The 26,724-nt window shown below is 59.8% G+C and overlaps 1 protein-coding gene across 2 annotated transcripts; it reads right to left on the reverse strand.

The window, feature by feature from the left end:
* Positions 1-1,590: 1,590 nt before the first annotated feature.
* Positions 1,591-25,686, reverse strand: SLC11A1 (solute carrier family 11 member 1). Of its 2 annotated transcripts, none has more exons than XM_034786294.1 (15): positions 23,865-25,686; positions 19,327-19,454; positions 16,131-16,253; positions 13,917-14,036; positions 12,178-12,284; positions 11,198-11,268; positions 9,251-9,318; positions 8,160-8,315; positions 7,388-7,546; positions 6,670-6,759; positions 6,175-6,294; positions 3,821-3,970; positions 3,615-3,688; positions 2,957-3,110; positions 1,591-2,353 (listed from the first exon to the last, which is right to left on the reverse strand). In XM_034786294.1, exons 1-15 carry the CDS (start codon positions 23,944-23,946, stop codon positions 2,240-2,242), a joined length of 1,716 nt encoding a protein of 571 aa, XP_034642185.1. In that variant the 5' UTR covers positions 23,947-25,686; the 3' UTR covers positions 1,591-2,239. The 2 variants fall into 2 exon arrangements, with proteins under 2 accessions (XP_034642185.1, XP_034642186.1); XM_034786295.1 differs by lacking the exon at positions 23,865-25,686 and adding an exon at positions 22,386-22,663.
* Between the last annotated feature and the right edge of the window lie 1,038 nt (positions 25,687-26,724).

Below are 26,724 nucleotides of genomic sequence, written 5' to 3' on the forward strand. Positions count from 1 at the left end.
GACCCTGGGCATCTGCTCACCCTGGGTGGGACCTCCCAGCCCAGCCCACCCCGCTCCCCTTCCACAGCCAACCTGGAGAGCTGCTGCTTCTCAGGGTACCCTCAGGGAGACAAATCCACAGCTCTGGACTCCAGAGTCAGAGCCCGCCCCTCCATAGGACATGCCTGATTGCAATGCATGCTGGGAGCTGTAGTCCCCTTGGGCCTCACCTCTTGATCTGCTCCAAAGGAGACCGAACTCTAGGGTTCCTGCCCTGTTGCCCATGGAGCTCCCTGATCAGGCAGAGTCATCAGTTGACTAAGCCCTTGGGGCCGATGGTTTGGTTAACCCCTCTGTTGCTGCACTTGAGGGACCCTCAGAGTTGCTCTGGGTGAGACCCCTGCGTGCTCCCGGGATGGGCGCAGCTGTAGGAGGAGAACGGTGCTCCCACGTGCCAGGCTTACTCCCCGCAATGGAAAGTCTCTTGTTGGTTTCGCTCCGGACTCAGGCTACGGCTGCATTACAGAGCTCCACGAACTCAGTGATCTGAAGAGACGGGGGCTGAAAGCAGGTGGGGGTTGGGCCCTTGTTTGGGTCTCTGAAGGGGGCTGGCAGGTTTGGGACTGGAGCCAGCTCTGGGTCAGGCAATGGCTTTTAACAGGAGATGCTCAAGTGTTGCCTATCCCGTGGCTGAGCAGGGAGCGGGCGACTGTCTGACATCACAAGAGCAGGAGAGTGGAGCCATGGAAAGGGGATTTTTTAGCCAGGTGAGGTTTGTTCGCCACGGTGAACCCTGGTTAACTCCAATGCCTGACACACACTTGGGACAAAGGTGGTCTTTGGTAAAGATTCCACAGCCCGCTGTCAGGCGCACTACGCTGCTCCAAGCCGTCCTGCAAAACCAGACGTGATGCTCCTGGTATTTCTAAGGGAAAAACCGAGCAGATCCCCTCACCCCGCTCTCTTTTTTAACCCTTTCAGGGCCCCTTCATGCGGCACGAAACAGCAAAACCAGGAACAAATGCAATTTAAACAAAACCTTGCAGTCCCTAGCAGGCCACAGTAACCCAGGAGCTCAGCGAGAAGAGGGCTGGGTTCCTTTGGGCCTGGGAGTCCAGCTGGAGGGGGTGGCCCCGTGCGCCAAACAGCAGGGATGAAATTCCTAGATTCACAGCCCTGCAGTCCCGACCCAGCCTTCCTCCATTGCAAGCAGATACGCTGAGCTCAATGCACTCTCCAGGGAGGGGACCTGTGGGGGGCAAGACCCTGACGCCCCTGTCTGTTCTGCCTGGCCAGTCAACCCAGGGCATTTGCCAAAGTCCCCTCTGCTGCTGGTTAGCATTGCTGCACTATGCCTGTTGTCCTCCACCCCAGAGGTGGCTGCATCCCAGGATGCCCTGGGACATGCTTTGGGATAGGAAGTGATGGGCACGCGGAAAATGTTCCTATTCTGGGCAATGAGCTTTGGCCGCCACTGAAGGGTGACAATGGACTCTTGCAGGGAGGCTCAGACCAAGGCCCAGGCTGGCTGGTGGGGCCAGCTCGGCTCCAGGGGTGGCTTGTTTCTGCTCCCTCCGGGGGCACCAGCCAATGACCAGACCCTCCTGTAGGGAACTCTTGAAATCAAGTTTATTCACAGAGCGGCACGTTCCCGGGGAGGTGCGTGGCCGGCAGGGTCTGCAACTTGAACTCCTTCTCCATGAATCTCCTTCCGGGATACTGCAGCTTTTACTCCAGTCACAGCTCCGGCCCCTCCCAGCCCATTCCCCGACCCCGGCCAGCAAGGGCTACTCACAGTGGGATCCCCCGGGGGCTCAGTTACCTCCACAATCAGTGTGAACTTAGAGTCATTATTTCACATGTAGGATCTGGACCTTAAACAAGAGCTGCAGGTCGGGATTGAGGGGCACCGGCAGCACTCCGGGGGGACCAGGACTAGAATAGCAGGGGGCTGTGGGTCAGGATTGGGGAGCACCAGCGGGGGTGTGTGTGTGTGTGAGAGAGAGAGAGAGAGAGAGATCACAGGTGCTGATTGCTCAGTGCCGTCCCCCCACGCCCTGCGCTTGCTGAGAAGGGGAGATGCCCTGGGATGCTGCATGTCCGTCAGTCCATGGGGGGAGTGGGGAGCCCAGCCCTGAACCCCAGCCCTGCCGGTAGCGGTGACTGCGTGGCGATGGCTTCCTTCCCTCCTGGGATGGCGACAAACCCAGAGGCAGCCCAGTCCTGTGGCGCGAGTGCCCAGCGGGCAGGGCACGACGCGTCATCGGGGCCCTGCCCCGCCTGGGGGGTCGGTGGAGGGGAGCCCATAGGAGAACTGGCTGTGGCGTCCGCAGGCGAGGAAGTCAGCGCCGTGTGCAATACAGCACATCCAGATCTGCGGGGCGCGAGAGGGAAACCAGTTGAGCTGCTGACTGGGACAGAGCACTGGGTGGGGGGTGTTGGAGCAAAGGGGGGAGATGACCTAGTGACCCCCACTCGCTCTCTGCCCCAGAGTCCAGCCTGTGCGGTGGGATCAGAGCCCCTGACCTGAGCCATGCTCCAGAGACCGACCAGAGCCTGGTCCCAAGCCCACCACTGACTGGGGCCTGGGGGCTGGATAATGTGGCAGCGGGTTCTGATTCGCCCCTGGCTAGGGTCTGCCCATCTCTGACCAGCCCTCGTCCCAGCTCTGCAGGCAGCAGGTGCCCCTGAAAACCAGTGGGTGCGGGCAGGGGCTGCCCAATCTTGCTCTGATCACTGGGGCTGCGCTGTGAGGGGTCCCCCCGTTGTTCCCCTATCTGACCAGTAGGGGGTCCCCTTTGGAGTCAGGCACTGGGGGGTCGCTGGGGAGGGACATGAGGTGCACGGCTTGGCAGAGAACTCCCAGGTCCTGAGCCCCCCGAAGTGCTCACTATCCCTCCCCCCACCAAGTACTCCCTCCCAGCCCAGGACGGGATCCCCCACCCCTAGAGCACAGGCCCGCCCCCAACTGCCCTACCAGGTAGGCGGTGAAGGCCACGTAGCCGGCCAGCACGAAGGCCAGGGGGATGTAGTAGGCGATGCTGCCCAGCGTAGGGATGTAGATCACCACGAAGTAGAGGTTAATGGCACAGATCAGCCCCGTGATGAGGATCATCAGCACCTTCCCGACACTGCGGAGACCAGAGCCCCCGTGAGCCCGGCCTGGCCCCCTCCCGACAGCTGCCTGGTGGGGGTCCAGCCTCTCTGACTCTGCATGGGCTGGCCCCACTCCGCCCTGCCTCCTGTCCCGTGCAGGGGGGTGCACCAGTGCGGGAGGGGCTGACGCACGGCTGAGCATGCCCGTGTGGGGCCGTGCGCCAGGGCGTAGCTCCCGTGCCCTGTGCTGCCAGCCCGGCTCTTGCAGGCCCAGGCCCAAGGGGGCCCGGTGAGCACATGGCAAGCACGGCCTGCCCACCTGCACCCACCTGTGACCCTCCCCCCAACCCAGCCACGCGATTGGCTGAAGGATGCCCCACCCCCAGGTCCTGACAAACCCCAAAGTTCCGGGGTTCTGCTGCTTGTTAATTTCAGCATTTGGGGGGATCTGGACGCCGGGCGCCCTGGGGAGGCTGCCTGCGCCCCCAGCCGTCGGCCCGGCGGAGAGGTGGGACCCCCAGGCCCGGGCAGGTACTCACACGCCATTGGTGAACTCCTGCATGAGCGGCCGCATGCTGGTGAAAGTGAGAACTGGGAGGACGGCGAAGGGGAGCTGCAAGGCAGAGGGGCAGGGTGAGAGGGGAGGGGACCCTGCTCCCAGGTACCTGCCCCCACCCCCACTACCACGTCTGGGCCCTGCCTTGCCCCGAATCAGCTGCACCCAAGGTCCAGGCCCGGCTCTCACCAGGATGCTCTGCAGGACGTTGAGCAGGTCGTTCATCCCCGTCAGGTGGCTGACGTCCTTGAAGGCGGCGATGAAGACGGTGGGGAGGATGGCGAAGGAGCGGGTGAAGAGCACGCGGGCAAAGCGGGACCAGCGCAGCTGCAGGAACCCCTGGGGAGGGACAAAGGGGGGGACGCCCCGTCAGTGGGTGAGAACGATGCCGGGGGCCTGACGCTGCAGGGTCACTGGGGGGACAGGCCCCTGGAGCCGGATCTGCCCCCGCAATGGCTGGACTGGCAACATCCAGAGATCAAAAAACAGGAGATTGGCTCCCAAACTCACAACATTTTTCAAAGCGATTCTACTGCGTTTTTCCGGGCAGGGTCTTGATGTTTGGACTCCCCCCCCCAGGGCGTGGGCGTGGGACAATCTCCTGCCTGTGCTGGAGACAGTGATTTTTGGTCCCGGCTGCAGGAGCTCTGACTCCCACCTCTGCCCGTCTCCTGCCCAGCCATTAATCCTGTCCCCCATCAGTTCTCTCCCCACCCAACCCCCCTCAATTCAGCCCCCCCAGGTCAGCCCCCATCGCCACCACCACCTCAGTTCAGCCCCCGCTACCCGATCGCCCACCACCACCCTCAGGTCACCCTCCCAGCACTCACTCCAGTGCTCAGAACCCACCATCCATACAGCCCCCCCCGGGCACGATTAATTCCCGAGAGTCTGCAATGGGAGCGGAGGACACGCCCCGCCCTGCAGGGTCGGGTCATCCAGCCCTGGAACGTCCTGTGCTGAATAGACACCACCCCCCCCTTTGACCCAGTCTCGCCGGCCACGTCCACACTGGGTTAGCGAACACGTGAGCCGACCCGTGTTTCAGAGCATCCCCTCGTAGCCTGGGGATGGGACGGCCAACGTGAGCAAGGGTCTTGCTCGGGGACAGCAAGGTCTGGCCCAGCAAGGGGGGGAGGAAACACTATGAAATGCAGAAGGAGCTGCGGGTCGGGAGTGAGGGGCACCGGCAGAGTTAGTGGGGGGAGCCCAGGGGGCTGTGGATTGGGATTATGAGGCACTGGCAGAGTTGGGGTGGGGGGAGCCCACGGCTGGGCTAGCGGGGAGGGGCTGCGGGATTGAAGGGCACCAGCCGAGCTGTACAGGAGGGGCCGTTATTCACGTGGTTCTGTCGTCTCCCCGGCTCTGACACTTCGTCTCCTCCTCCCTCAGAGCGTCCGAGTCGTTCACAAGTTTTAGGAAAAACAAACCGAACTCGGCTGTTAAATGTTTCCATTATTGGGACAAGCGCGGGGCCGGGTCCCTGATGCCCCGACACCAACCCCCACTGGCCCAGTGCAGCGGACGTGCCAGCCGATGTGTCTATAGAGCCAGGAAGGCTGGTTCTCTGAGCTGCTAGGACAGGGAGAAAGAGCTGTGTGCGGGGCTGGACGCGCAAACCTTTGCTTGGGTTAGGTCTGTGCAGTCCCCCCAGCCAGCCCTAGATGTCCCCGTGCCGCTAGGCAGTACATTAGTCAATGAGTCTCAGGTAGGTTCAGCTCCCCTTGTGCAAAGATTACAACCTAGCGACAAGCTCCAGACACAGAGACCGCTTGAGTGGCTGCTGAAATGCAGCTGCCTCTGGGGTGGAGCGCAGCAGCAGCGTGCAACAAGTCAGCCCGACAGGTTTGAAGAAGGGAGGTGACAGGTTGATGTCTCGCAGTGAAAGCGCAGTGGGAGTTTTAGGGAGGCGACCTGAGTTCTGCAGACTGGAATTTGCAGAAAGTTCCTGGGAATTGCAAGAGATCAGGGTCTTCCTTTCACCCTGCCTTTGCGCCTTAGCATTCCCGCCAGCCTACAGACACTTGCATCTGTTTGTCCTGGGGAAGGGGCTGAGGAGAAATGGAGCAAACTCCCAATAACCCCCCTGTGGTTTTTCCCCTGTGGAGCCGTCCCAGGCGCCCAGGCACCAAGCTGAGGAGTGTGGTATAAATGCCGAGATTAGGGGGAGAGAGACAGACCCCACTTCCAGTAAGCACTTCCAATCTGCTTCCTTTAGGGGACAGAGAGCGGGCAGGCATGGGAGCATTTACTCTAGCTCCACCCATGACCCCAAACTCCCAGCGTTCTGGTAAGAGGATCAGCAGTGAAATAGTTAAATGGTGCGGCTGTTGGTGTCATTAGGCTCCAGAGTCAACGCCCCACTGGGGAGAATGGGGCAGTTCACACCCAGCTCAGTGACGTGGTTGGAAGCAGGCTCTCTGCAGACTCAGGCAGGCAGCAGGATCACAGCTGAAGTTTCTCTTTGCAGCAATAAGGGCCTCCGGGGAAGCGCTGGCTCCGCCCCCAGCCGGTACCAACCCAGCCCAGCCCCCGTCTCTCACCTCCATGACAAACTGCCCAGCGTAGGTCCCGGTCATGGTGGAACTCTGCCCCGCTGCCAGAATCCCGATGGCCCAGATATAGAGAGCAACGGAGCCAAAGTAACAGCCCAGAATGACGCCCTGAAGGGGGACAGAGCAGAGCCTGTCAGCAGGGCCCAAGGGGGGACCCCAAGCCCTCCCTTGTGGGGTGGGGCCAGGATCTGCTCCCGGGCTCTCCCACGCCAGGTGGGAGGTCGGGGCTCGGTCCGGCTCTCAGCGATGGCAGCGATGGGCGGGGGAAATAGAAGGGACCCCGATGGCTCCAGCAGGGACCCGGGAGAGGATTGTGGGCACCTGAAGGCTGAGGCCGGTGCAGAAAAAGAGCCTGCCCTGGGAGACCAGGATGGGCAAACCCTCCCCCTCTCCCATGGGGCTGAGCCGCTGAGCCCCCATCCCGGCAGCCCAGCCCCAGCTCCCGGGGGGGAGGGCAGGGGGGTGTCTGTGCCCCCGACTCACCCCTTGGTAGATGTCCACGGAGACCGTCTCGTTGTTCCTGGGGAAGATGGGGGCGTACTGGCTGACGCTGCTGTTGGCGCAAACGTTGTACTGAAACACAGGGGCGCGGGGCCCAGCCGTCAGGAGGCTGCCTGGCAAATGACCTCACTGGGGTGGGGGCAGGAGGGCACTGGCAGGGGGCAGGAGCAGGCCGGCCCTATAGCGGACTGAGCAATCAGTTGACCACGCCTCCCCACATCCCTGCCCTTAACGCTGCCCGGGGCCGAGCGTGCGACGGGGGACCAGCCCCGCCTGCAAGAGCCTATCAGATCCCGGGGGCTGGTGGCCCCAATCGCTGCTGGGTGGGTGTGCTGCCCTCTAGTGCCCGCCATGAGTCAGATGTGGCTGGAGATCGGGGGAGCGGGCTCCTGGCGGTAGAGGCCTGGCTTTGTAGTGCGGAAGGTCGGGAGTTCTAGTCCCCAAGGGAGCTGGTGCTGGTAGTCGCTAGGGGCTCTGGTGGGGCAATAAGATTTAAACTCAGCTGAGGATGATCACACAGCTTCTCGCGCCCCCGCTGGTGCCGGGGGTGGGGGGGGGGGGGGTACGGCTCAGGTGCTGCCCCCCACTGGAGCTGCTGGGAAGTGCAGGCACGCCGGCGGCTCATCAGAGAGGGTGCTGGGACGCGGGGCCTGGTGCAGGGGAGAAGGCCAGCCCCTGTCCCCTGGTGACGGGTACTCACCACGTCCTGGTTGGTGCGGTGGTAGAAGGCCTGGCCGAAGACGGCCATGACGAAGAGGTTGATGAGGAAGGAGACGAAGAGGGCGATGCAGGACTCGATCAGGAAGTACTTGTTGGCCTCGCTCACCTCCTGCCTCTGGGAGCGCGTCACTTCGCGGGTCTGGGCGGGGGCACACAGCGGGGGGCACCGTCACACAGCTGGCTAGGGCAGGGCAGGGGGGGACAGGGCTACTGGCTCTCTGGGGAGCCCCTGGCGGGGATGGCATGCTCAGACGCCTCATGGGGCAGGGGGTGGGGTGCAGCCTGGGGCTTGATGCCCCACCCAGCTGGGCGGAGGAGCCAAGCATCTGTTTCCTGTTCCCAGGGTGCTGCGCTCGGTCCCACATACTGAGTATCCACCCCCTGGCTTCGCTCTCCGGTCGGTAGCATCCCCACCCCAGCTGGAGCAGGGGCTGGGAGTGCAACAGCGCCCCCGCTGGCAGGTCAAGGTATTGCACCCATGGCCTCCTAATGCCGCTGACGGCTGACTCCACATGCCTGGGTCTGTAACTTTCACTCCATGCATCTAAAGAAGTGAGGTTTTTTTACCCACAAAAGCTTAAGCCGAAATATCTGTTAGTCTTTAAGATGTCACCGGACTCCTTGTAGTTTTTGTGACTCCATCATGCGCACACCGGGCCCCCTGTGGGTTACAGAAGTGCCCCCCAGGATGAAGAGGGAAGGCAGCTGATTGGCGCCCACGGCAGGGTCGGGCGCCCACCCCGAGCCCTCACCTTGACCAGGGAGGAGTGGAGGTAGATGTTGTGCGGCATGATGATGGCGCCCACGATGCCCACGGCCTGCAGCAGCTCCTCCCGCCCGCAGCCGCGGCAGTAGGGGAAGAATATGCCCTTCAGCACCTCCGTCTGGGCAGGCCGTACCACCACGTACTGGGGACAGAGGAGGGGAGGAGTGAGGAGAAGCATGGCTCTGGCTCCACGGCCCACTCTGCCCTTGTCGGCAGTGCTAACGCTGGCGTGCCAGGCAAAGCGGCAGTGAGCGAGCAGTCCCCCTCCCCAGCTCCTTGACACAGGAGTCCCCACCGGACCGGCCGAGGTCACTGCAGCTCCATCACAGCACACGGCCACACGAATCCCCACCCCAATCCATGGGGGGCAAAGACACGCCCCCAGCCAGGACGCGGGGCCGACACCCCGAAGCCCACGGTCTCTAACAATCACAAGCAGTTGCAAGGCAGCACCTCCCAGGGAAAAGCATCTGCTGCCACTTGGTTCTCCCTGGAGGGGAGTCTGCCATGCAATACTGATCCGGCATCCCCCTGCTTAGCTTGTGGGACAAACAAGGCCCCCAGTCAAAGGAAGGGTTTGCAGCTGACCTAACTCCCACACTGCTGTGCTGGCAGCAGGCCTCTGGAGGTGGCACAAGGGCTGCCCGGGCGAGGGGAAAGACGCGCCTGTCTGCTCTCCCCCCGAACGCCTCCCAGAGCAGCAGCGCCGTCCCTCCTGGCTCCAGCCGTGCCCAGTGCACTGAGATTTCCCTTTGGCCAGACGGGTCTGTAAGTGGCCCCTCCACAGCGCGGGCAGCTCGGATCCCCACCTCTGCCCGCTCGCTGAGCACAAGTGCAAGGAACCTAACCGGGTTTAAGAGGGAGCTCGAGAGATCTGTGAGTGGGATTAGCTGATGGGAGGGGACTGGACTCAGTGACCCAGTCGGATATTCCTGTTCTCCCTCGGTCACTGGGGACCTCTGTGGAGTCTCAGCCTGTGATCACAGCCCGAGGTAGTTCTGTGGTGTGAACTCTGGGCCGTTCCTCCCCTGCTCACACGCAAGGGCTGGGCAAGGCAGCCAGGGAATGTCTCTTTACCTCGTAGCCAAAGGTCACTGCCATGATAGTGATCAGGAGACCGAAAAAGGCTTCCAGCTTCCGGAGACCTGGAGGGGAAATGGAGAACATGGGAGCGCCACCCTGCAGCCGTGCTCAGACAGGTAGCTCAGAGCCAGCCCCTGGGACCAGGCGGCATGTTTGGCTTGGGGACAATCTCACAGACTCGAGAGTCAAAGGCTGGAAGGGACCATCGTGATCATCTTCTCTGACCTGCACCTCGCAGGCCACCGAACCTCGCCCACCCACCCCTGGAACAGACCCCGAGCTCTGGCTGAGTCACTGAGTCCTCAGAGCCTGGTCCAAAGACCTCAAGTGACAGAGAATTCACCCTTGGCTCTAGTTCAAACCAGTGAGTGACCCGCGCTCCACGCTGCAGGGGAAGGCGAACCACCCCCCCCCGGGTCTCTGCCAATCTGACCCGGGGGGGGGGGGGGGGAAATTCCTCCCCCCCCCCAAATCTGGCGATTGGTTAGACCCTGAGCGTGTGGGCAAGACCCAGCAGCCAGACACCTGAGAAATAATTCTCTGTAGTGCCTCAGGGCTCCCCATCCAGTGTCCCATCACAGGCCGTTGGGGATATCTGCTGGTAGCAGTCGAAGATCGGCTACATGCCATTGTCGGCAGTGTCATCATACCAGCCCCTCCCTACACTTATCGCTCTCAGTCTTGAAGCCAGTTTGGGTATTTGCCCCCCCTGCTCCCCCTGGGAGGCTGTTCCAGAACTTGGAACAAACCTTCCTCCAATTTCAAGCCAAAGCTTGTTGATGGCCAGTTTATATCCACGTGTTCTTGTATCCACATTGGCACTTAACGTAAATAATTCCTCTCCCTCCCTGGTGTTTATCCCTCTGATGTATTTCTAGAGAGCGATCATCTCTCCCCTCAGCCTGCATTTGGTTCGGCTAAACAGCCGAGCTCTTGGAGTCTCCTCTCAGAAAGCAGGTTTTCCATTCCTCCGATCACCCTAACAGCCCTGCTCTGCACCTGTTCCAGTTTGAATTCATCCTTCTGAAACCCAGGAGCCCAGAACTGCACCGGGTATTCCAGCGGAGTCTCACCAGTGCCTGGTGTAATGGTACTAACACTTCCCTGTGTCCTGGAAATACCTCGCCTGTGTTGTCACGGAGTATTGGGGAACTCAGGGCCCTGCACCCCCGGCTTCCTGCGATTCACCATGACTCTCAGCCAGCCAGTAAAGCAGAAGGTTTATTTGGATGACAGGAATACAGTCCAAGACAGGTCTTGCAGGCACAGACAACAGGGCCCCCCTCAGTTAGGTCCAGCTTGGGGTCCCAGGGCATGCCAGCCCACCCCCCTTGGGGGGTCAGAGCCATCTCTCTGCCTCCCAGCCATCTCTCCAGCCTGCTTCCAGCACTCTGCTTTCAGCCACCCCTCCCACAGCCTTTGTCCAGTTTCCCGGGCCCCGGAGTCACCTGACCTCCAACCCCCTCCTGGGTTCTCATGTTACAAGCTCAGGTATGTTCCCTCGGGCCGACTTCCATCCTCCGATGCAGACCATCCTAGTCACACTCCCCTGTCAGCATTCCCACACCCCAGCAAGAACAGTCCCAGTTCGTCACACCTGTGTCCTGGAAATACCTCGCCTGATACATCCTACGACCGCACGAGCCTTTTTCACGGCCGCGTCACGTTGGCAGCTCACAGTCGTCCTGTGATTGGCCAATACACCCAGGTCTCTCTCTGCCTCTGTCACTTCCACCTGATCCTGGCCATACCTCCCGACTGTGTGTCATCCGCAGATTTGATTAGCCCAGTCCCACTTTTTGGGCCAAGGTCATTAATTAAAATCAGACTGGTCCCAAGACTGGCCTCTAGTAACCTCCCTCCAGCCCGTCAGTTCCCCTTGCAGCATGATCCATCATAGCCTGTGTGATGCAGACCTGTGGTCCCCCCCCCAGAACTTACCGTATTTATCCAGGAAGAGGAAGAAGAGGGTGTCGATGATGGTGATGAGGACTCCGCCCCACAGGGGGATGCTGCGGGGGGAAATCACAGGGGTTACTGCCATGACGAAGCCGGGGGAGGCTCATTCCTGAGGTCGTCTTGTGCTGGACAGGCAGCCCCCTTGCTAGAGGAAGGCGAGGGGCGGGGGCGTCTCTGCTTGTGAAAGGCTCAGCTGAGTGACTCTGTCTCCGGCGCACAAGCCTTCAGGCAACGCGACGCGCTGGGGTGCAGCCAAGCCCTGGAGCTCTGGCTCTAAGAACAGGCTGCAGAGGGACTCTGGATTCGTAGCGCCTCAGGCCAGAAGGGGCATTGTGACCACCTAGTCTGACCTCCTGGAGGCCACAGGACTTTCCTGAATTCACTCCTGGTGGAGCTAGAGTGGATCATTAGACGCACATCCCATCCTGCTTCTAACATTGCCAGCGATGGAGCCCAGCCGGCTCGGGACTTTGGTAACAGGGCTACACAGCTTTGGAGGGGTCTGGCTTGAATGCAGCCTGGTTTGACAGTGACCACAATCTGTCTCTGGGTCCCCCTTCTAAACCCACAGGAAGTGTCAGGAGAAGGCCCGGGACTGCCTGAGCCTAGAGCTGGTGTCTCCGAGTGCAGGCACGGGGCTGAGGAAAACAGGCAGAGCCCAGCTCTGAGATCTCCAGCTAATCCTGCCTGGCTTCAAACCAGCTGGTCCGGCATTCGGTCGCTGGGGTTAGGAATCAGCGCCGCTAACGCGAGGATCCGGCATGCTAGAGGGATCGCGTAACACGCTGGCTTGCTTTGTACCTGGGATGTCACCCACAGACAGGATAAGGGGCTCACTACTGCTGCAAGCTCAGGGAGCGCTCTCTTAGTTCAGCTGGCAGACTGGGGGCTGAAGGTCCCGGGTTCTAGGCCCGGCTCCCCTAGCGCACAGGCGCTGTGGCTGCAGCACGGGGGCTCGTTACCGTCCGGCCGAGAGGAGGCTGAAAGCGATGGCCGTCCCGATCACCTCCTGCATGTCGGAACCAATGATGGCGATCTCGATCATGAACCAGAGCAGCACGCGCGGTACCTGCAGCAACAGGGCCAGCGCCACAGTCAGGAACTGGCTGGCGGCCTCGCATTGCCAGGGACCTCAGAGCATTTTATCAAGCCTCACAACACCCATGTGACCCATGTTATAGATTGGGAAACTGAGGCACGGAGACATGCCCAGTGCCATGCACAGAGCTGGGAATAGAACCCAGGAGTCCTGGCTCCCAGTTCTAACAACACAGTGCCCCCTCCGAGCTGACAATAGACCCAGATGTCCCCGGTCCCAGTCTCCCCTACTAGACCCCTGCCCAGAGCTGTGAACAGAACCCAGGAGTCCTGATTGCAAGTCTGCTGCTCTAACCACAAGCCCACAGTTCTCCTGCAGCTGCCGGCTCCTTTGCTACAAGTAGGGATAGTCGGAGGGGTGGGTCAAGTCTGATTTTCTGGGGGGTTGGGGATCATTAAAGTGCGACCTCATGATAAAGCCCCTCTCCTGTGGGGTATAATATACGGTTGGATTCCTCACCCCCGATTGCAGAGAGCTCTGACGGGGGAACAGCCTCCCGCTTGCTAAAGGGCTTGTCCGCTCCTGCCGTTCATTTGAGCTACACGGGAGCGTAGCGAGGTAACCATATACTGCACTGGATGCTAACCCCCCTCTCTGCTCAGCCCTCCCCTCAGGAAGAACCTGGCACGGCCTCGCTCTGCGTCTCAGCGTCCCAGGGCCGTTTGCCAGGGTTAATTAGGAGTCTCTCTAGCCACGTGTCTTATGGGCTCAGTGTGACCTTAAAGTCTGTATAAGTCTCCAGGGAATGATCCCCACGTTCACTGAATGGGCTGCGGGTCAGGCAGGAGGGGCACCGGCAGAGCTGTGTTTGGGGGGAGCAGAACTGAGCTAGCAGGGGGCTGCAGGTCGGGCCGGAGGGGCACTGGCAGAGCTGTGTTTGGGGGGAGCAGAACTGAGCTAGCAGGGGCTGCAGGTCGGGCCGGAGGGGCACTGGCAGAGCTGTGAGGGTGAGCAGAACTGGGCTAGCAGGGGGCTGCGGGTCGGGCCCAAGGGGCATCGCAGAGCTGGGGGGAGTGGGGGGAGCAGAACTGAGCTAGCAGGGGGCTGCGGGTCAGGCAGGAGGGGCCCCGGCAGAGCTGTGGGGGGGGGAGCAGAACTGAGCTTGCAGGTCGGGCCTGAGGGGCATCGCAGAACTGTTTTTGTGGGGAGCAGAACTGGGCTAGCAGGGGGCTGCGGGTCAGGCCGAGGGGCGTCACCAGAGCCCACACTGTGTGTGTGCGCGTTTGTAAAGCACCGTCCTGCACTGTAGCTGGTTCTGTCCAGTACCGCCAGCCCCTCCCTGCCCCCACTTTCCAGTGACCCCAAATCTACCCCAGAGTTCAAAACCCCAAAGCAGGCATTTGATGCTGCAAAGCAGGGCACAAATCGGAGCTGTGGGGCAGGTGACCGAGGCCAGAGGAATCCAGCCAAACGGCCGTGGGACTCCTGTCTCGCCAGCCAACGTGCCCGTGCCAACGTGAGCAGCCCGTGGGCGCCACCCGCAGCCCAGCCCGTGCTTGCTGCTCTCCGGACCCCAGTGGCCAAAGCTCCCCTAGATCCGCCCCGGCAAGGTGAGGCTCCCAGCTGCGACCCGGGGTGCCCGCACGGCGGCTCGCCACTCACCTTTGGGTAGTACTGGTAGCAGACCTCGCCCAGGTCCAGTCCCGTGACAACACCCAGCCTGATCGCCAGCCGCTGGCACAGCAGCCCCAGGATGGTGGCCCAGAGCAGCACCCACAGCAACTAGAGCAATGACGGGACAGGCTGTTGGGGGGCAGACCGGGCACGTCCAGAGCCCTGAGCAGGGGCTCCAGGAGCCAGCCCGGCCCAGCCCATGGAACTAGCAGGAGACAGACGCTACAGACCCAGCAAAGCGCCGGCTGAGTCACCTAAACACACCAGCCCTGGTCCTGTCCCCATGGGAGTCAGTGGTAAAACTCCCATTGACTTCACTGGGGCAGGCTGAATGGCTCGGGGTCGGCGAGGGGTAGCCTAGCCCAGGGGTTCTAAACCAGGGGTCCGGGGCCCCCTGGGGGCCTCGAGCAGGTTTCTGGGGGGCCTCCAAGCAGGGCCAGCATTAGACTCGGCTGGGGGCCCAGGGCATGGGGCTGAAGCCGAAGCCTGAGCAATGTAGCTTGGTGGGGACCCCTGTAGCGTGGGGCCCTAGGTAACTGCCCTGCTTGGACCCCCTAACGCCGGCCCTGGCTTGTATATGCAGAAAACCAATTACTGGGGCACAGGTGGGCTATGGGGGTTTTATAGCATGTTGGCCTCAGAAAGAAAAAGATTGAAAACCCCTGGCCTAGGGGTCTGGGAATGTCCCCTCCATAGCCCAGACAGGAGTTTGAACCAACCACAGTAGAGCCAGACCCCAAGCAATCCACACCAGAGCCAGCGTGAGCGGAGACGGGGGCCTGGGGCCGGGGCCTCAGTTGTGTGGGGTGGCTGGTTGTGCTGCATACATCTGCTAGCTCGTTACCTTAATGATCAGTGCTTGCTGGGGGGTTATTATGGTAGAGCCTGTAAAAAGCAACAGAGGGTCCTGTGGCATCTTTGAGACTAACAGAAGTATTGGGGACAGTCCCCAGCTTAAACCTCTCCAACGCATCATCAGTGATCTACAACCCATCCTGGACAATGATCCCCCACTTTCACAGACCTTGGGAGGCAGGCCAGTCCTCGTCCATAGACAACCCGCCAACCTTAAGCATATTCTCACCAGCAACCACGCACCGCACCATAACAACTCTAACTCAGGAACCAACCCATGCAACAAACCTCGATGCCAACTCTGCCCACATATCTACACCAGCAACACCATCACTGGACCTAACCAGATCAGCTACAACATCACCGGCTCATTCACCTGCACGTCCACCAATGTTATATATGCCATCATATGCCAGTAATGCCCCTCTGCTATGTACATTGGCCAAACTGGACAGTCACTACGCAAGAGGATAAATGGACACAAGTCAGATATCAGGAATGGCAATATACAAAAACCTGTAGGAGAACACTTCAACCTCCCTGGCCACACAATAGCAGATGTAAAGGTAGCCATCTTACAGCAAAAAAACTTCAGGACCAGACTCCAAAGAGAAACTGCTGAGCTCCAGTTCATTTGCAAATTTGACACCATCAGATCAGGATTAAACAAAGACTGTGAATGGCTATCCCACTACAGAAACAGTTTCTCCTCCCTTGGTGTTCACACCTCAACTGCTAGCAGAGCACCTCACCCGCCCTGATTGAACTAACCTCGTTATCTCCACACTGATTTATACCTGCCTCTGGAGATTTCCATTACTTGCATCTGAAGAAGTGAGGTTCTTACCCACGAAAGCTTATGCTCCCAATACTTCTGTTAGTCTTAAAGGTGCCACAGGACCCTCTGTTGCTTTTTACAGATTCAGACTAACATGGCTACCCCTCTGATATATGGTAGAGCCTGAAAACCCCAGCCCTGGGATCATGGCCCCGTAGTGCAAGGCGCTGTACAGACCTGTCCCAAAGCGCTGACAGCCTAAGTGACGGTGGGATGGATGGGCTGGACAGATGGACGGATGATGGCTAGCGCCACCTAAGTTCTAAGTGTTATTCATCCTCAGTGTGGGTTTAGAGAGGGCGAGAAGGACCCAGCTAGTAGCAATGGGGTGAAGTGGCCAAAGGGACTGTTGTGACTGGCTGGAGAATCTCCCCCGGGGCGGTTTGAGTGGCACGCACCCCACCCTGTGCTGCTCCAGGTCATGCACCATCTATCGGGCCCCATCCTGGCTTTAGTGGGCACAGGTGGCGCCGGCGAACGCGCCCTCGGCTCCCCCCACCCCCGCTCACCTTGAACCCAGCGACGGCCCCGCACTGCAGGTCCGACTCGATGTTCCCCGGGTCCAGAAAGGCAATGCTCATGAGGAATCCGGGGCCGGTGAAAGCCCACAGCTTCCGGAAGCTGAAGCCGGGCTGTGAAGGGAACGTTGCACCGGCGGTTAGGGCAGAGGAGAAGCAACCATCTGAGCCCCCTGTGCTGGGTTCCCGGCTGCTCAGCGTGGGGGACGTGCGGCTCCGAAGCCTCCGGCTATGTGGCAGGGGTGGAATGAGCCGGCATGTGCCACGCTTGGCGCCGGGCACTTTAACAGATCTCTGCGACCAGGCTGGGGTGGCGCGGCTGGGGAGGGGCAGGCGTGGAGTTATGGGCTACGCAGGCATGTTGAGTGACACCTGAAGGCAGCATCCTGCCACATTCCCCACCCCATCCGGGGCTTTGGCCAAGGGAATCAGCCCCAGAGCGGTCCCCGTCGAGCCCGTGGCTGGAGCTGGCCTGTCCCTCGCCCGGTGTCTATTCCCAATGCACCATCGTACGCCCATCCGTGTAGCCGCAAATCTAACTCGGCTGGCAGGGCCTTCTGCTTTTGAGACTGGCGCTCGGGGGTTCGAGCCCCACTGCCGCTCGCTGGTGTCCGTGAGGAGGTCCGTGTTACAGCCACTCGGCTGCCGGGGCACAGACCCTTCGTACGGTGCCGGAGGCGGCTTTGTCCGTTGCTGTGGCAAATCCTCCCACTCCAGAAGCAGCAGCGCGGCTCCATTGCCCGAGCTGTGCCTGCAAGGGGGGTTAGGTCGAGCTAACTACATCACAGAGGCCTGTGCGTGGCCCCCATGTTTCACATCCACCCCCGCTTGCTTTTCCCTGACCCCTGAGTTCCTCCCATCCCTTCTCGTGCGGGAAGGGGCGGCCCCCTCACCCCGTCTGCCAGTTCCTCTTTCTTAACCCTGGCTGAGGTCAGCATCTCTCTGCTCTCGTGTCTCTCACTTTCTCTGATTTACGAAATGGTGCAGGCCGGAGGATCTCCAGCCCCGACCAGAGGGTGGGGATTGGACCAGCCTGGCCGTGTCCAGACCATCAGCAGTAGGGTCTATAGGCAAAGGCAGGCCCAACTCCTGGCACCAAGGGGAGATCGGCCCCCTGGACACATACCCCCGCCTGGGGGAAGGGGTGGAGTGGGGGCGGGGCCGTGGGGGAGGGGGTGGAGCAGGGGCAGGAAGAGATGCAGTGAGGGTGGGCCGTGGGGGAGGGGGTGGAGTGGGGGCAGGAAGAGGTGCAGTGAGGGTGGGGCTGTGGGGAGGGGGTGGAGCAGAGGCAGGAAGAGATGGAGTGAGGGTGGGGCCTTGGGGAAGAGGGTGGAGCAGGGGAGGAAAGGGGCAGAGCGGGGGCAGGAAGAGATGCAGTGAGGGCGGGGTATGCTATGGGGAGGGGGTGGAGCAGGGGTGGGAAGAGGTGCAGTGAGGGTGGGACTGTGGGGAGGGGGCAGAGCGGGGGCAGGAAGAGATGTAGTGAGGGTGGGACTGTGGGGAGGGGGCAGAGCGGGGGCAGGGCCTCGGGGCGAAGCGGGGGTGGGGTTGTACCCACCCAGAAAGAAGAATGGCGGCTCCCGTGAGGAGGCTGGTTAATTCCCCCTGGGATTTGGAAATTTAGCCGCTAGGACCCTCCTCCCTCAGCTCACGTCACCCAGGACAGCAGCACCTGGTGATGGGTGCAGTGCCGGGACCTGGGGAGAACTCTGGGGCACCCACCACCACCCTGGTCTCCAGGCCCTGCCCCATGAGCTCCCCCCAGAGAGGGGCCAAGCCAGCAATCCCAGCACCCAACCCCCGTTTGCTTTGCAGGGGTTGAGATCAGGATCTCCGTCCCCATCCACGTGCTGCACCTGAGCCCAGCTCCAGTCCCCGGCTGGGGTTTGTCAAGGTGATGGGCAAAGGGCTAACACTGGGACAGGCCCATTTATGATGGATGAAAACGGCTCGAAGGGATTCTTTTACAATGTTTTTTTTCTGCTTATTTTTTTAAGCACAGACAATCCCAGGCATGTCAGCTCTTGTCTTCCCTGCGGCTTATTGGGAAGTTCTCTGGAAACCCAGAGATATGCACCGGGAGGCCTTACCTGAAAGTTTGGGCTGTTAAATCTTTCACCCCGACAGCCTTTCTCCCAGCTACCCTCCGGACATTTGAGTTCAAGGGGCAGTAAGATAACAGAGCACTAAACAGTCTGAACAAGAATCACTTCCCCCCGGCCCCGAGCTAAGCGGGTTTCACTTCTGCACGGCGTGTGATGTCCCAACCCACGCCAGGCTCCCAGGAAACGCAGTCGAGACACGAGGCCGGAATTTGTAATGTCAAGAAATCCCTTCCTTTTAAACCCCCAAACGAGAGCCGGCCCTGCCCCAGTTCTCGGCACGGCAGGTCACCATCACAGCGCAGCCTCTCATGGGTGTGTCAGCGAAAACACTGCACTGGGCTGTTCTCACCAGCATCCGGCTTGGAAGGACCAGAGTGAAACGTCTTCCATTTCGCCTTTCTGGTGTTGGAGAACAGCACTGCGGGCTCGGCTCAGACGGGAATCACAGGCCAATGTGCTGCCCTGAGATCCCCTGTGCCCGGAACCCCGCACTGCAGAGGAGCTTTGGGGTCCGCGGATGTCAGTGGGGACCAGCAGAGGGACCGAGGAAAAGCCAGCGAGGGGAGGCAGTGTGTTCTAGTGGGGAATGTGCCAAAGCAGGCAGCAGGAGACCTGGGGTCTAGTCCTGCTTTTCACTTGCTGGATGACCTTGGGCCGGTCGCCGCAGAGCACCGTGCCTCAGTTTCCCCACCTGTAAAGTGAGGATAATGCCACTCGCCACCCAGCTTTGAGTGGTAAAAAACGCTATTGACAAAGTGCAGATGATTATTATTAGTGACCAGGGCGGGTCTAGCTCACTGTTACAGAGCTCAGCAGTTCCACAGGGAGCTGTCCCGCCAGAGATCTCAAAACACTGCAGCAAGGAAAGCCAACGGCATGATCCCCTGTGTACAGAAGGGGAAACTGAGGCACAGAGGTGGGGGGGGCTGTGACTGGCCCACAATAAAATAGAACCCAGGTGTCCTGACGACCAGCCTGGTGCCCAATGGACTGGCCTATCCTGCCTCCCCACTTCAAGTGCCTGCTCTGCTTGTGGCAGTGGGGAGATCAGGCCTCCCTGCCGAGACACTGGTGGGACCTACCCCTCCCACATCCGGGATGGCGATCTTCTCATCCAGGTAAGTCTGATCCTGGCGCGGCTGCGATTCTGGGGCTCCCATTGTGCGGTAGCTCTGGCCCTTCTGATTCCGCCGCTGGGACCTCCTGCTGCCTGGGGAAGCCAAAGCAAAGGAGAATCAACAAACGTGTACATTTCGCTCTAGCATCCTCGTGGGAAGGCATAACCTGACCCCCCCCTCCTCCCGCTCCCACCCTGAAATATTGGAGGGTGCCCCCAGAAATCTCTCACCTGATATGCACAACTGCACTCACCCCGCAGCTGCGGCTCGGCTCCTCTGCTGTGGGGCTGGGCCCTGCTCCCTGCGCCGGGCCTTGCGACCTGGTGCACGGGGTCACAGTGCCCGGGGGGGGCGGGCATAATGTGACCTCGCATGCTGGATCACAACGCCACTCGCTTTGGGGTCCTTCTCAAATAGGGAGTCAGGGGCAAACTGCTCCTTTCACCCCCCACTCTGAGCAGTCCTGCCCCCCCCATGGCGCCCCCGCCAATGGGATGCAAACGCACTGGGGGTAACGTGTATATGGCTGCGGGCACCACTGGGTCCCCCTACCTGTGTCTTGCACCTCAACTCCCAGCAGCTTCCCGGGGGTGCCAGGGCAAGGAAAAATCAGTACACCGCTATTCAGTCACCGTGGTAACCAATAACCGTTTCCTGATCTCCAGCCGCAGAAGGCTGGTGCCAGGGTGGCAGGTTCCAAACAGGTAGAGCTACTGTGGCTGACTCACTCTGGTGTCGGCTCATGTGGGGCCCACTAGCATCAACGCAGGGGTACAGCAGAGGTTGGGGCCTCTCTCTGTGCCAGAGGGAACTGGGGGCTTGCATCGGGGGGGGGGGCTCCTACAGGGAACCTCCGAGGAACAAGCCATAAGGCTAGAGTTAGTCCCCGTTACAGTGTGTGTGCCTGGTTTGGAGCAGGGTTACTCCCCGTTAGGGTTACCTATCCCCGGGGCTGGCAGGGAACTAATAGGGCTGAGAACCCGCCCCCGGCTCCTCCTGTCTATTCCTCCCTCTTGCCCCCCTCCCCACCCAGCTACCCCTTCTCCCACCCTCTGACTAGCAGCCCTATGGGGACCCCAACAATGCGGAAGGGAGAGGAGCTGCCTGGCTCTGGGTTTCTCTTTAAAGGAGCAGAGAGATTCTCAGGGCTACACGGAGTTTGTTAAAACCGGCTTTAAAAGGACCGAATCCATTAATCCCAGAGGAAGGGCCCATCCGTGCCGCGTAGGACTTGGGGAATTGTTATTGTTTATATTCCCAGATCATTAAAAGGCCCCAGCCAGGCTCACAGGCCCACTGTGCTAGGTGCTGTACATGCACTTGGCAAGAGACAGTCCCAGCTGAAGAGCTCGCAGTAAGCGATAGGACAAAGGAAGGACCATTACCCCCATTTTAGAGATGGGGAATGGGGGCTCGAACTATTACGTGATTTGGCTGCCGTTACACATATACAGAGGGGCTCAGTAGAATTTTCTTTCCAAGGATCTGCATTCCCCCATTGCATTCCCATGGGAGTGGGATCCCCGTCTCCCCACCATCGGACTGGGGAGTGGTGGTTATCTGGCAGCCCCCAATGAGCTAGAAAGTGCCACCCAGCACTTTGGGGATACCAGGACAGCATCTGGGCACAGCATTTCAGGAAAGATGTGGAGAAATTGGAGAGGGTCCAGAGAAGAGCAACAAGAATGATTGAAGGTCTTGAGAACATGACCTATGAAGGAAGGCTGAAAGAATTGGGTTTGTTTAGTTTGGAAAAGAGAAGACCGAGAGGAGACATGATAGCAGTTTTCAGGTATCTAAAAGGGTGTCATAAGGAGGAGGGAGAAAACTTGTTCACCTTAGCCTCTAAGGATAGAACCAGAAGCAATGGGTTTAAACTGCAGCAAGGGAGGTCTAGGTTGGACATTAGGAAAAAGTTCCTAACTGTCAGGGTGGTTAAACACTGGAACAAATTGCCTAGGGAGGTTGTGGAATCTCCATCTCTGGAGATATTTAAGAGTAGGTTAGATAAATGTCTATCAGGGATGGTCTAGACAGTATTTGGTCCTGCCATGCGGGCAGGGGACTGGACTCGATGACCTCTCGAGGTCCCTTCCAGCCCTAGAGTCTATGAATCTGGGAGCAGTGGGAGTGGGGAAGGGACGGATCAGAGCGGTGGGCAGCAAATGGCATGTTAGAGACGCCAGCAGCGGGGCTGGTTTGATTTCCTTCGGGTTTCGTACTAGTTCTGGGTGGGGAGTTGCTGGATCCTGGAAAGACTGGCACAGACTTCAGTGGGGTTTGGTCCAGCCCCCCAGTTCACAGGGGCCAAAGGAGGCGAGGGGGTAGGAAGCAGGGCCTGGGGGCAGCTGGAGAGGCTGAGGTGAAGGGCGGGGAAGGGGGGGGGTGGAGAGAGGGGGGGGGGGGGGGGGGGGGGGAGGAACATCACTGGTGTTTCCCTCCGAAGGGAAACTGAAGAGAGAAGTCGGTGGCATGCGCTGCCCGCACTGTCTGCGTCCCTATCTCTGCAGATGCCACCGAGCGGGGAGGAGGGATCGAAGGGAACCGAGACCAGGGCGCCGGGGCCCCCGGGCCGGTTGGCAGCCCGCTGGTCATGCCCGCAAAGGCTGCTTCTGGGGGGCTTCCATTCACCCCCACGTCCCATCGCGCTTCACCCAGGGCTGGTCCCTGAGCCCCCTGCCCCTGGACACCACGTCTCCGGGCTGCCTTGGGGCTCCTAGCGGGTGCCAGGGGAGGCAGAGAGCCTCCTCCCGAGCACGGCCCATGGGTGGGAGTCCGGGGCCAGACTGTAGGGAAGGCCCCTGCCCTGGCCCCGAGGGGATGGGCTGCAGGAGTCCCGGCCGTGGGGAGACGGGGAGCAGCCGAGGAGCGCAGCGCCCAGCCTGGAGCGCGGAGAGCCGGGGGAAAAGGGGACCCCGGGCCACCCTCCCACCCGGGGCCGTCTCCCGTCCAGCCCCAGGGGCCCCAGCGGGGATGGGGGAGGGCGGAGCTGTCCGGCAGAGAGAACGGGGGGGGGCGCTCACCTTGCTCCGGGGGCGCCATGTGGGCTGGGGTGCGAGGGTCCCGATCCGGGAAAAGGAGGGAGGGGCCCGGCCCGGCGCCGCGGAGCTCCCCGGGGAAAGCAGCCCGGCACGCCTGGCCGGCCGGAGGAGCCGAGGAGGAAGTGCCCCAGGCTGGGAGGGGGCCGAGCTTTGTACCTCTCCCCCCCCCGCCCCGCCAGCGCTGAGCTCAGGGACGCAGCAGCAGCGGGAAGTCCGCAAGTGCCTCCCTGTCCCGGGGGCGGGGGGCTGGGATCCTGGCCTGTGGATAAACGGGGGGAGACTTCAGCACTTGAATCCAGCGCCCTTCATCAGAGACGCTGTGCATGGCGGGGCTCGTGTGGAGCAGCAGGGCAGAGAGGGACATACACCTGAGAGCGGCCAGACTGGGTCAGAGCAAGGGTCTCTCTAGCCCAGTGTCCTGTCTGCCGACAGTGGCCAGTGCCAGGTGCCCCAGAGGGAGTGAACAGAACAGGGAATCCTCAAGTGATCCATCCCCTGTCGCCCATTCCCAGCTTCCGGCAAACAGAGGCTAGGACACCGTCCCTGCCCATCCTGGCTAATAGCCATTGATGGACCGATCCTCCATGAACGTATCTAGTTCTTTTTTTTAACCCAGTTATAGACTTGTCCCTTCACAACATCCTCTGGCAAGGAGTTCCACAGGTTGACAGTGTGTTGTGGGAAGAAATACTTCCTTTCGTTTGTTTTAAACCTGCTGCCTATTTCATTTGGTGCCCCCTAGTTCTTGTGTTATGAGAAGGATTAAATATCACTTCCTTATTTACTTTCTCCACACCTGTCATGATTTTATAGACTTCATTCCTATCCCCTCTTTGTCATCTCTTTTCTAAGCTGAATGGCCCAGACTTTTAAATGGCTCCTCCTACAGAAGCTGTTCCATCCGCCTCATCATTTTGGTTGCCTTTCTCTGCACCTTTCCCAGTTCTAATCTCTCTTTTGTGAGATGGGGGTGACCAGATCTGCCCACAGCACTCAGTATTCAGGGTGTGGGCGTACCATGGATTTAGATAGCGGCAATATGATATTTTCTGTCGCCTTCTTTATCCCTTTGCTAATGGTTCCCAACATTCTGTTCGCTGTTTTGACTCCACGGCCCATTGAGCAGATGTGTTCACAGGTCTCGCCACAGTGACTCCAAGATCTCTGTCTTGAGTGGAAACAGCTAATTTAGACCCCCTCGTTTTGTATGTAGCGTTGGGATTATGTTTTCCCATGTGCATTACTTTGCATTTATCAACAGTGAATTTCATCGGCCATTTTCTCGCCCGGTCACCCAGTTTTCCCTTTGTAACTCGTCTCAGGCAGTTTTGAACGTATCTTGAGTGATTTCGTATTATCTGCAAACGTTGGCACCTGTTAACCCCTTTTCCAGACCATACATGGATATGTTGCACAACACTGGTCCTAGTACAAATCCTTGGTGGACCCCAGGCTACTTACCAATTTCCATTGCGAAAGACACACAGTGAACAGGGCTTAGCCGAGGCAGCGGGGAGACAAACACACGCACGACCCTTTTCATCTGGTTCCATGACAGCTTTAAATGTGCCAAAAATCAGGAGATGAGAAAACAAAGGTTGAAGACATCACCTGAACTCTGCCCCCTCCACCCTTGTGTATACACATCCCCAAATAGTCCTTAATCAGATGCTCACAGGTTTCTGCCCTAGAGTTGTTAGGGGAAAAGAAAGAATTATATTATCTGAGAAATAGTGTGCGATTTCTTTAGCAAGGACTGTATTGTAAAGCAGATGTGATTGGGGGCAGAGTTAAGGTTATGTGTCCTTTATGTGTCTTTAACGTCCTGATTTTGTCTGGTTTAATGCATAACAGTAATATTACATTAACATGTTTGTCGCTTACTTCCCCCCCCCGCCCCATAAATAAATAAAAGGAAAAGAAACCCCCCAGGGCTTTTAGACTTGACCAGTTCACAAACTCCTTGAATGTGAGCGGAGGAACTCCACACCACAAATTCTCTCCTTCGGTGGAAGCTGCAGGCTCTTCAGAAACATCAAGATTTCTGCTTTGAAGTTAGGCCGTGTCTACAGTATACCGGCAGGGCTACCGCACCGTGGCTAGGCCGGCATAACCCCATAGCATAGACACAGCCTGCACCTCCCTGAGCGACAGCAGCTAGGTCGACAGACGCACTCTTCTATCGACCCAGCTGTCTGCATGTCGGGGACTGGGTCAGCAGAGCTGTGTCATGCAGGGGCGGGGGGGATTTTGAACACCCCTGGATGTTGTATTTATGTCAACCTACATTAGAACCATAGATCAGGCCTTAGTTTATGGAGAAAGATTTCTGCCCTGAAAACGCCAAGCCCAGCGGGTGCTGCACCATGATGGGCGATTGTAGGTGCTGCTGAAAAACAAATAAAGAACAAGGAACGTCTCGGTGTAACTACAGTGGGTGTGACCCAGCGCCTGAAGTACAAGCACGACATCGACACTCCAGGGAAAGAGCTTCGATCCGATCGCAGGGTCGAGGCCCGGATCCTGCGCAGGGACACCCCTGGGCAGCCCTGGCTCAGCGTCAAATTTACCACCTGACCCTGCTCACGTGAGTAGTCCTTGCTCACCTCCCCGTTGATTGCAGTGTTAAAGATCTCATCCTATTTGGGGTAAGTGCTTGAGACCACATCCTGCCCCTGCATGTTGGACCACAGGCTTGTAGCGACTCGATCGTGATTTTTGCCAAGGGGAGACGGGGGGGCGGGGGGAGCCTCTGACTCCAGCTCCTATTCTCAGAGCAGCGTTGGGGCCTTTCCGCGGTCACTGCCTTCGTTGCAGAGGAAGGTGCTGTGCCGGTCGCTCTATTTGCGGCGTGAAGACCCAGAATTATTGCAGGGGAACGGAAGGTGAGGCACTGGCCCCGGCTTTGTGGTGCACACTGGGGTGTCTGGTTACGGAACTCGCACGCTACGTGCGACACGACCCCTGAGCTGTGTGCACGAGGCTTTGCAGACTAACCCAAACCGGCATGGACCGGCTCCAAAGGATTGAAGTGAGATGCTGCACCGGTGCGGGGCAGGGTGGGGACTGGAGGTGGCAGGGGAGAGGCAGCGTTGGGGGTTGGCCACTCAGGATTGCTGGAGTAGGAAGAACATGAAGGTGCTGAAAGACACACGGCTCAAGAAGGGGTTTCAAGGCCAAGACAGAGGCCGGCCCGGGTCGGGGGGAGGTTTCAGGCCTAGCCGAGGCATGGGGAAATGCTGCAGCGGGCAGAGGGGCAGGACAGCAGGGGACTGGAGTGGCATTCGGAGTGCGCCGCACAGGCTGGGGTGCAGGAGGTCCCAAGGGCTGAGCAGCCGATGCCGAGCCTGGGAGCGGCCTGGGATACGCTCAGGCGCTCTGGTTCCCCAGCCTGCCCTGCCCAGGTCACCAGTAGGGCCTTGTCTACACTACACAATTGAGTCAATCTAAGTTAAATCGACAAACAGCCAATGCTGTCATTAAAGCAGGGGTTCACACGCACACTCTGCTTTCTGTTGGCGGTGTGTGTCCTCACCAGGAGCCTTTCCGCCCACTGCCACGGGGCATTGTGATTATCCCTGAGCAACAGGTGGGGAAACTGAGGCATGTGGCAGGGTCATCAGCTGTGAGCCCTGCACCAGGGCTGACAGCTCGCGTTGTCAGCCCTGGGGTAGGGGCGCTCCAGCTGTGAGCCCCACATGGGGCTGACAACTAATAGGTGATGCAAGTAACGGAGTCTACAGACACGGCCTCGCCCTAACCATGTCGCCCCAAGCCCGGGGCCTCTCACGGGGGTGGAGTGATGAAGTCGATGTGGCGGGTGACTTACCCGGGCAGGAGCGACACTGCAGCGTAGACACTGACGGGGTGGGGGTGACGTCAGCTGCCTTACGTCGACCTGACTTCCTAGCGCAGACCAGGCCGAAGCGGCTGCCTGGCTCAGCACTCAGGAAAGGTGCTGCAGAATGCGGTGCAGACCCAAGACAGTGGCCAGTCAGCAGCCCTGGGGCCTGGCCTTGACACGTGCTGGGGCCTGGCCTTGACATGCGCTGACACCAGCGGGCACTTGGCCCCCCTCCGGATCAGGTCTTTACAGCCGCTGTTGCTATTGCTCCCGCTGGATCCAGCACCCTGGGCCCCCACCTGTTCCCCCCCAGCAGCAGGCTATGGGGGCGAGGGCAAGTCTCCTGCCCAACTGCCGGCTCCCAGGGGGTGCGTCCCCCTTGTCAGAGGTCTGCGCTGCTAATCACCAGCGCTGTGGGTGCTGGGGTTGTTTGCACAGCTGCTATGCTGGGCGGACGGGTGGCCATGCGGTTGAGGG

This window comes from Trachemys scripta, chromosome 11, assembly GCF_013100865.1.
Source record: "Trachemys scripta elegans isolate TJP31775 chromosome 11, CAS_Tse_1.0, whole genome shotgun sequence".
NCBI classification, from domain to species: Eukaryota; Metazoa; Chordata; order Testudines; family Emydidae; genus Trachemys; species Trachemys scripta.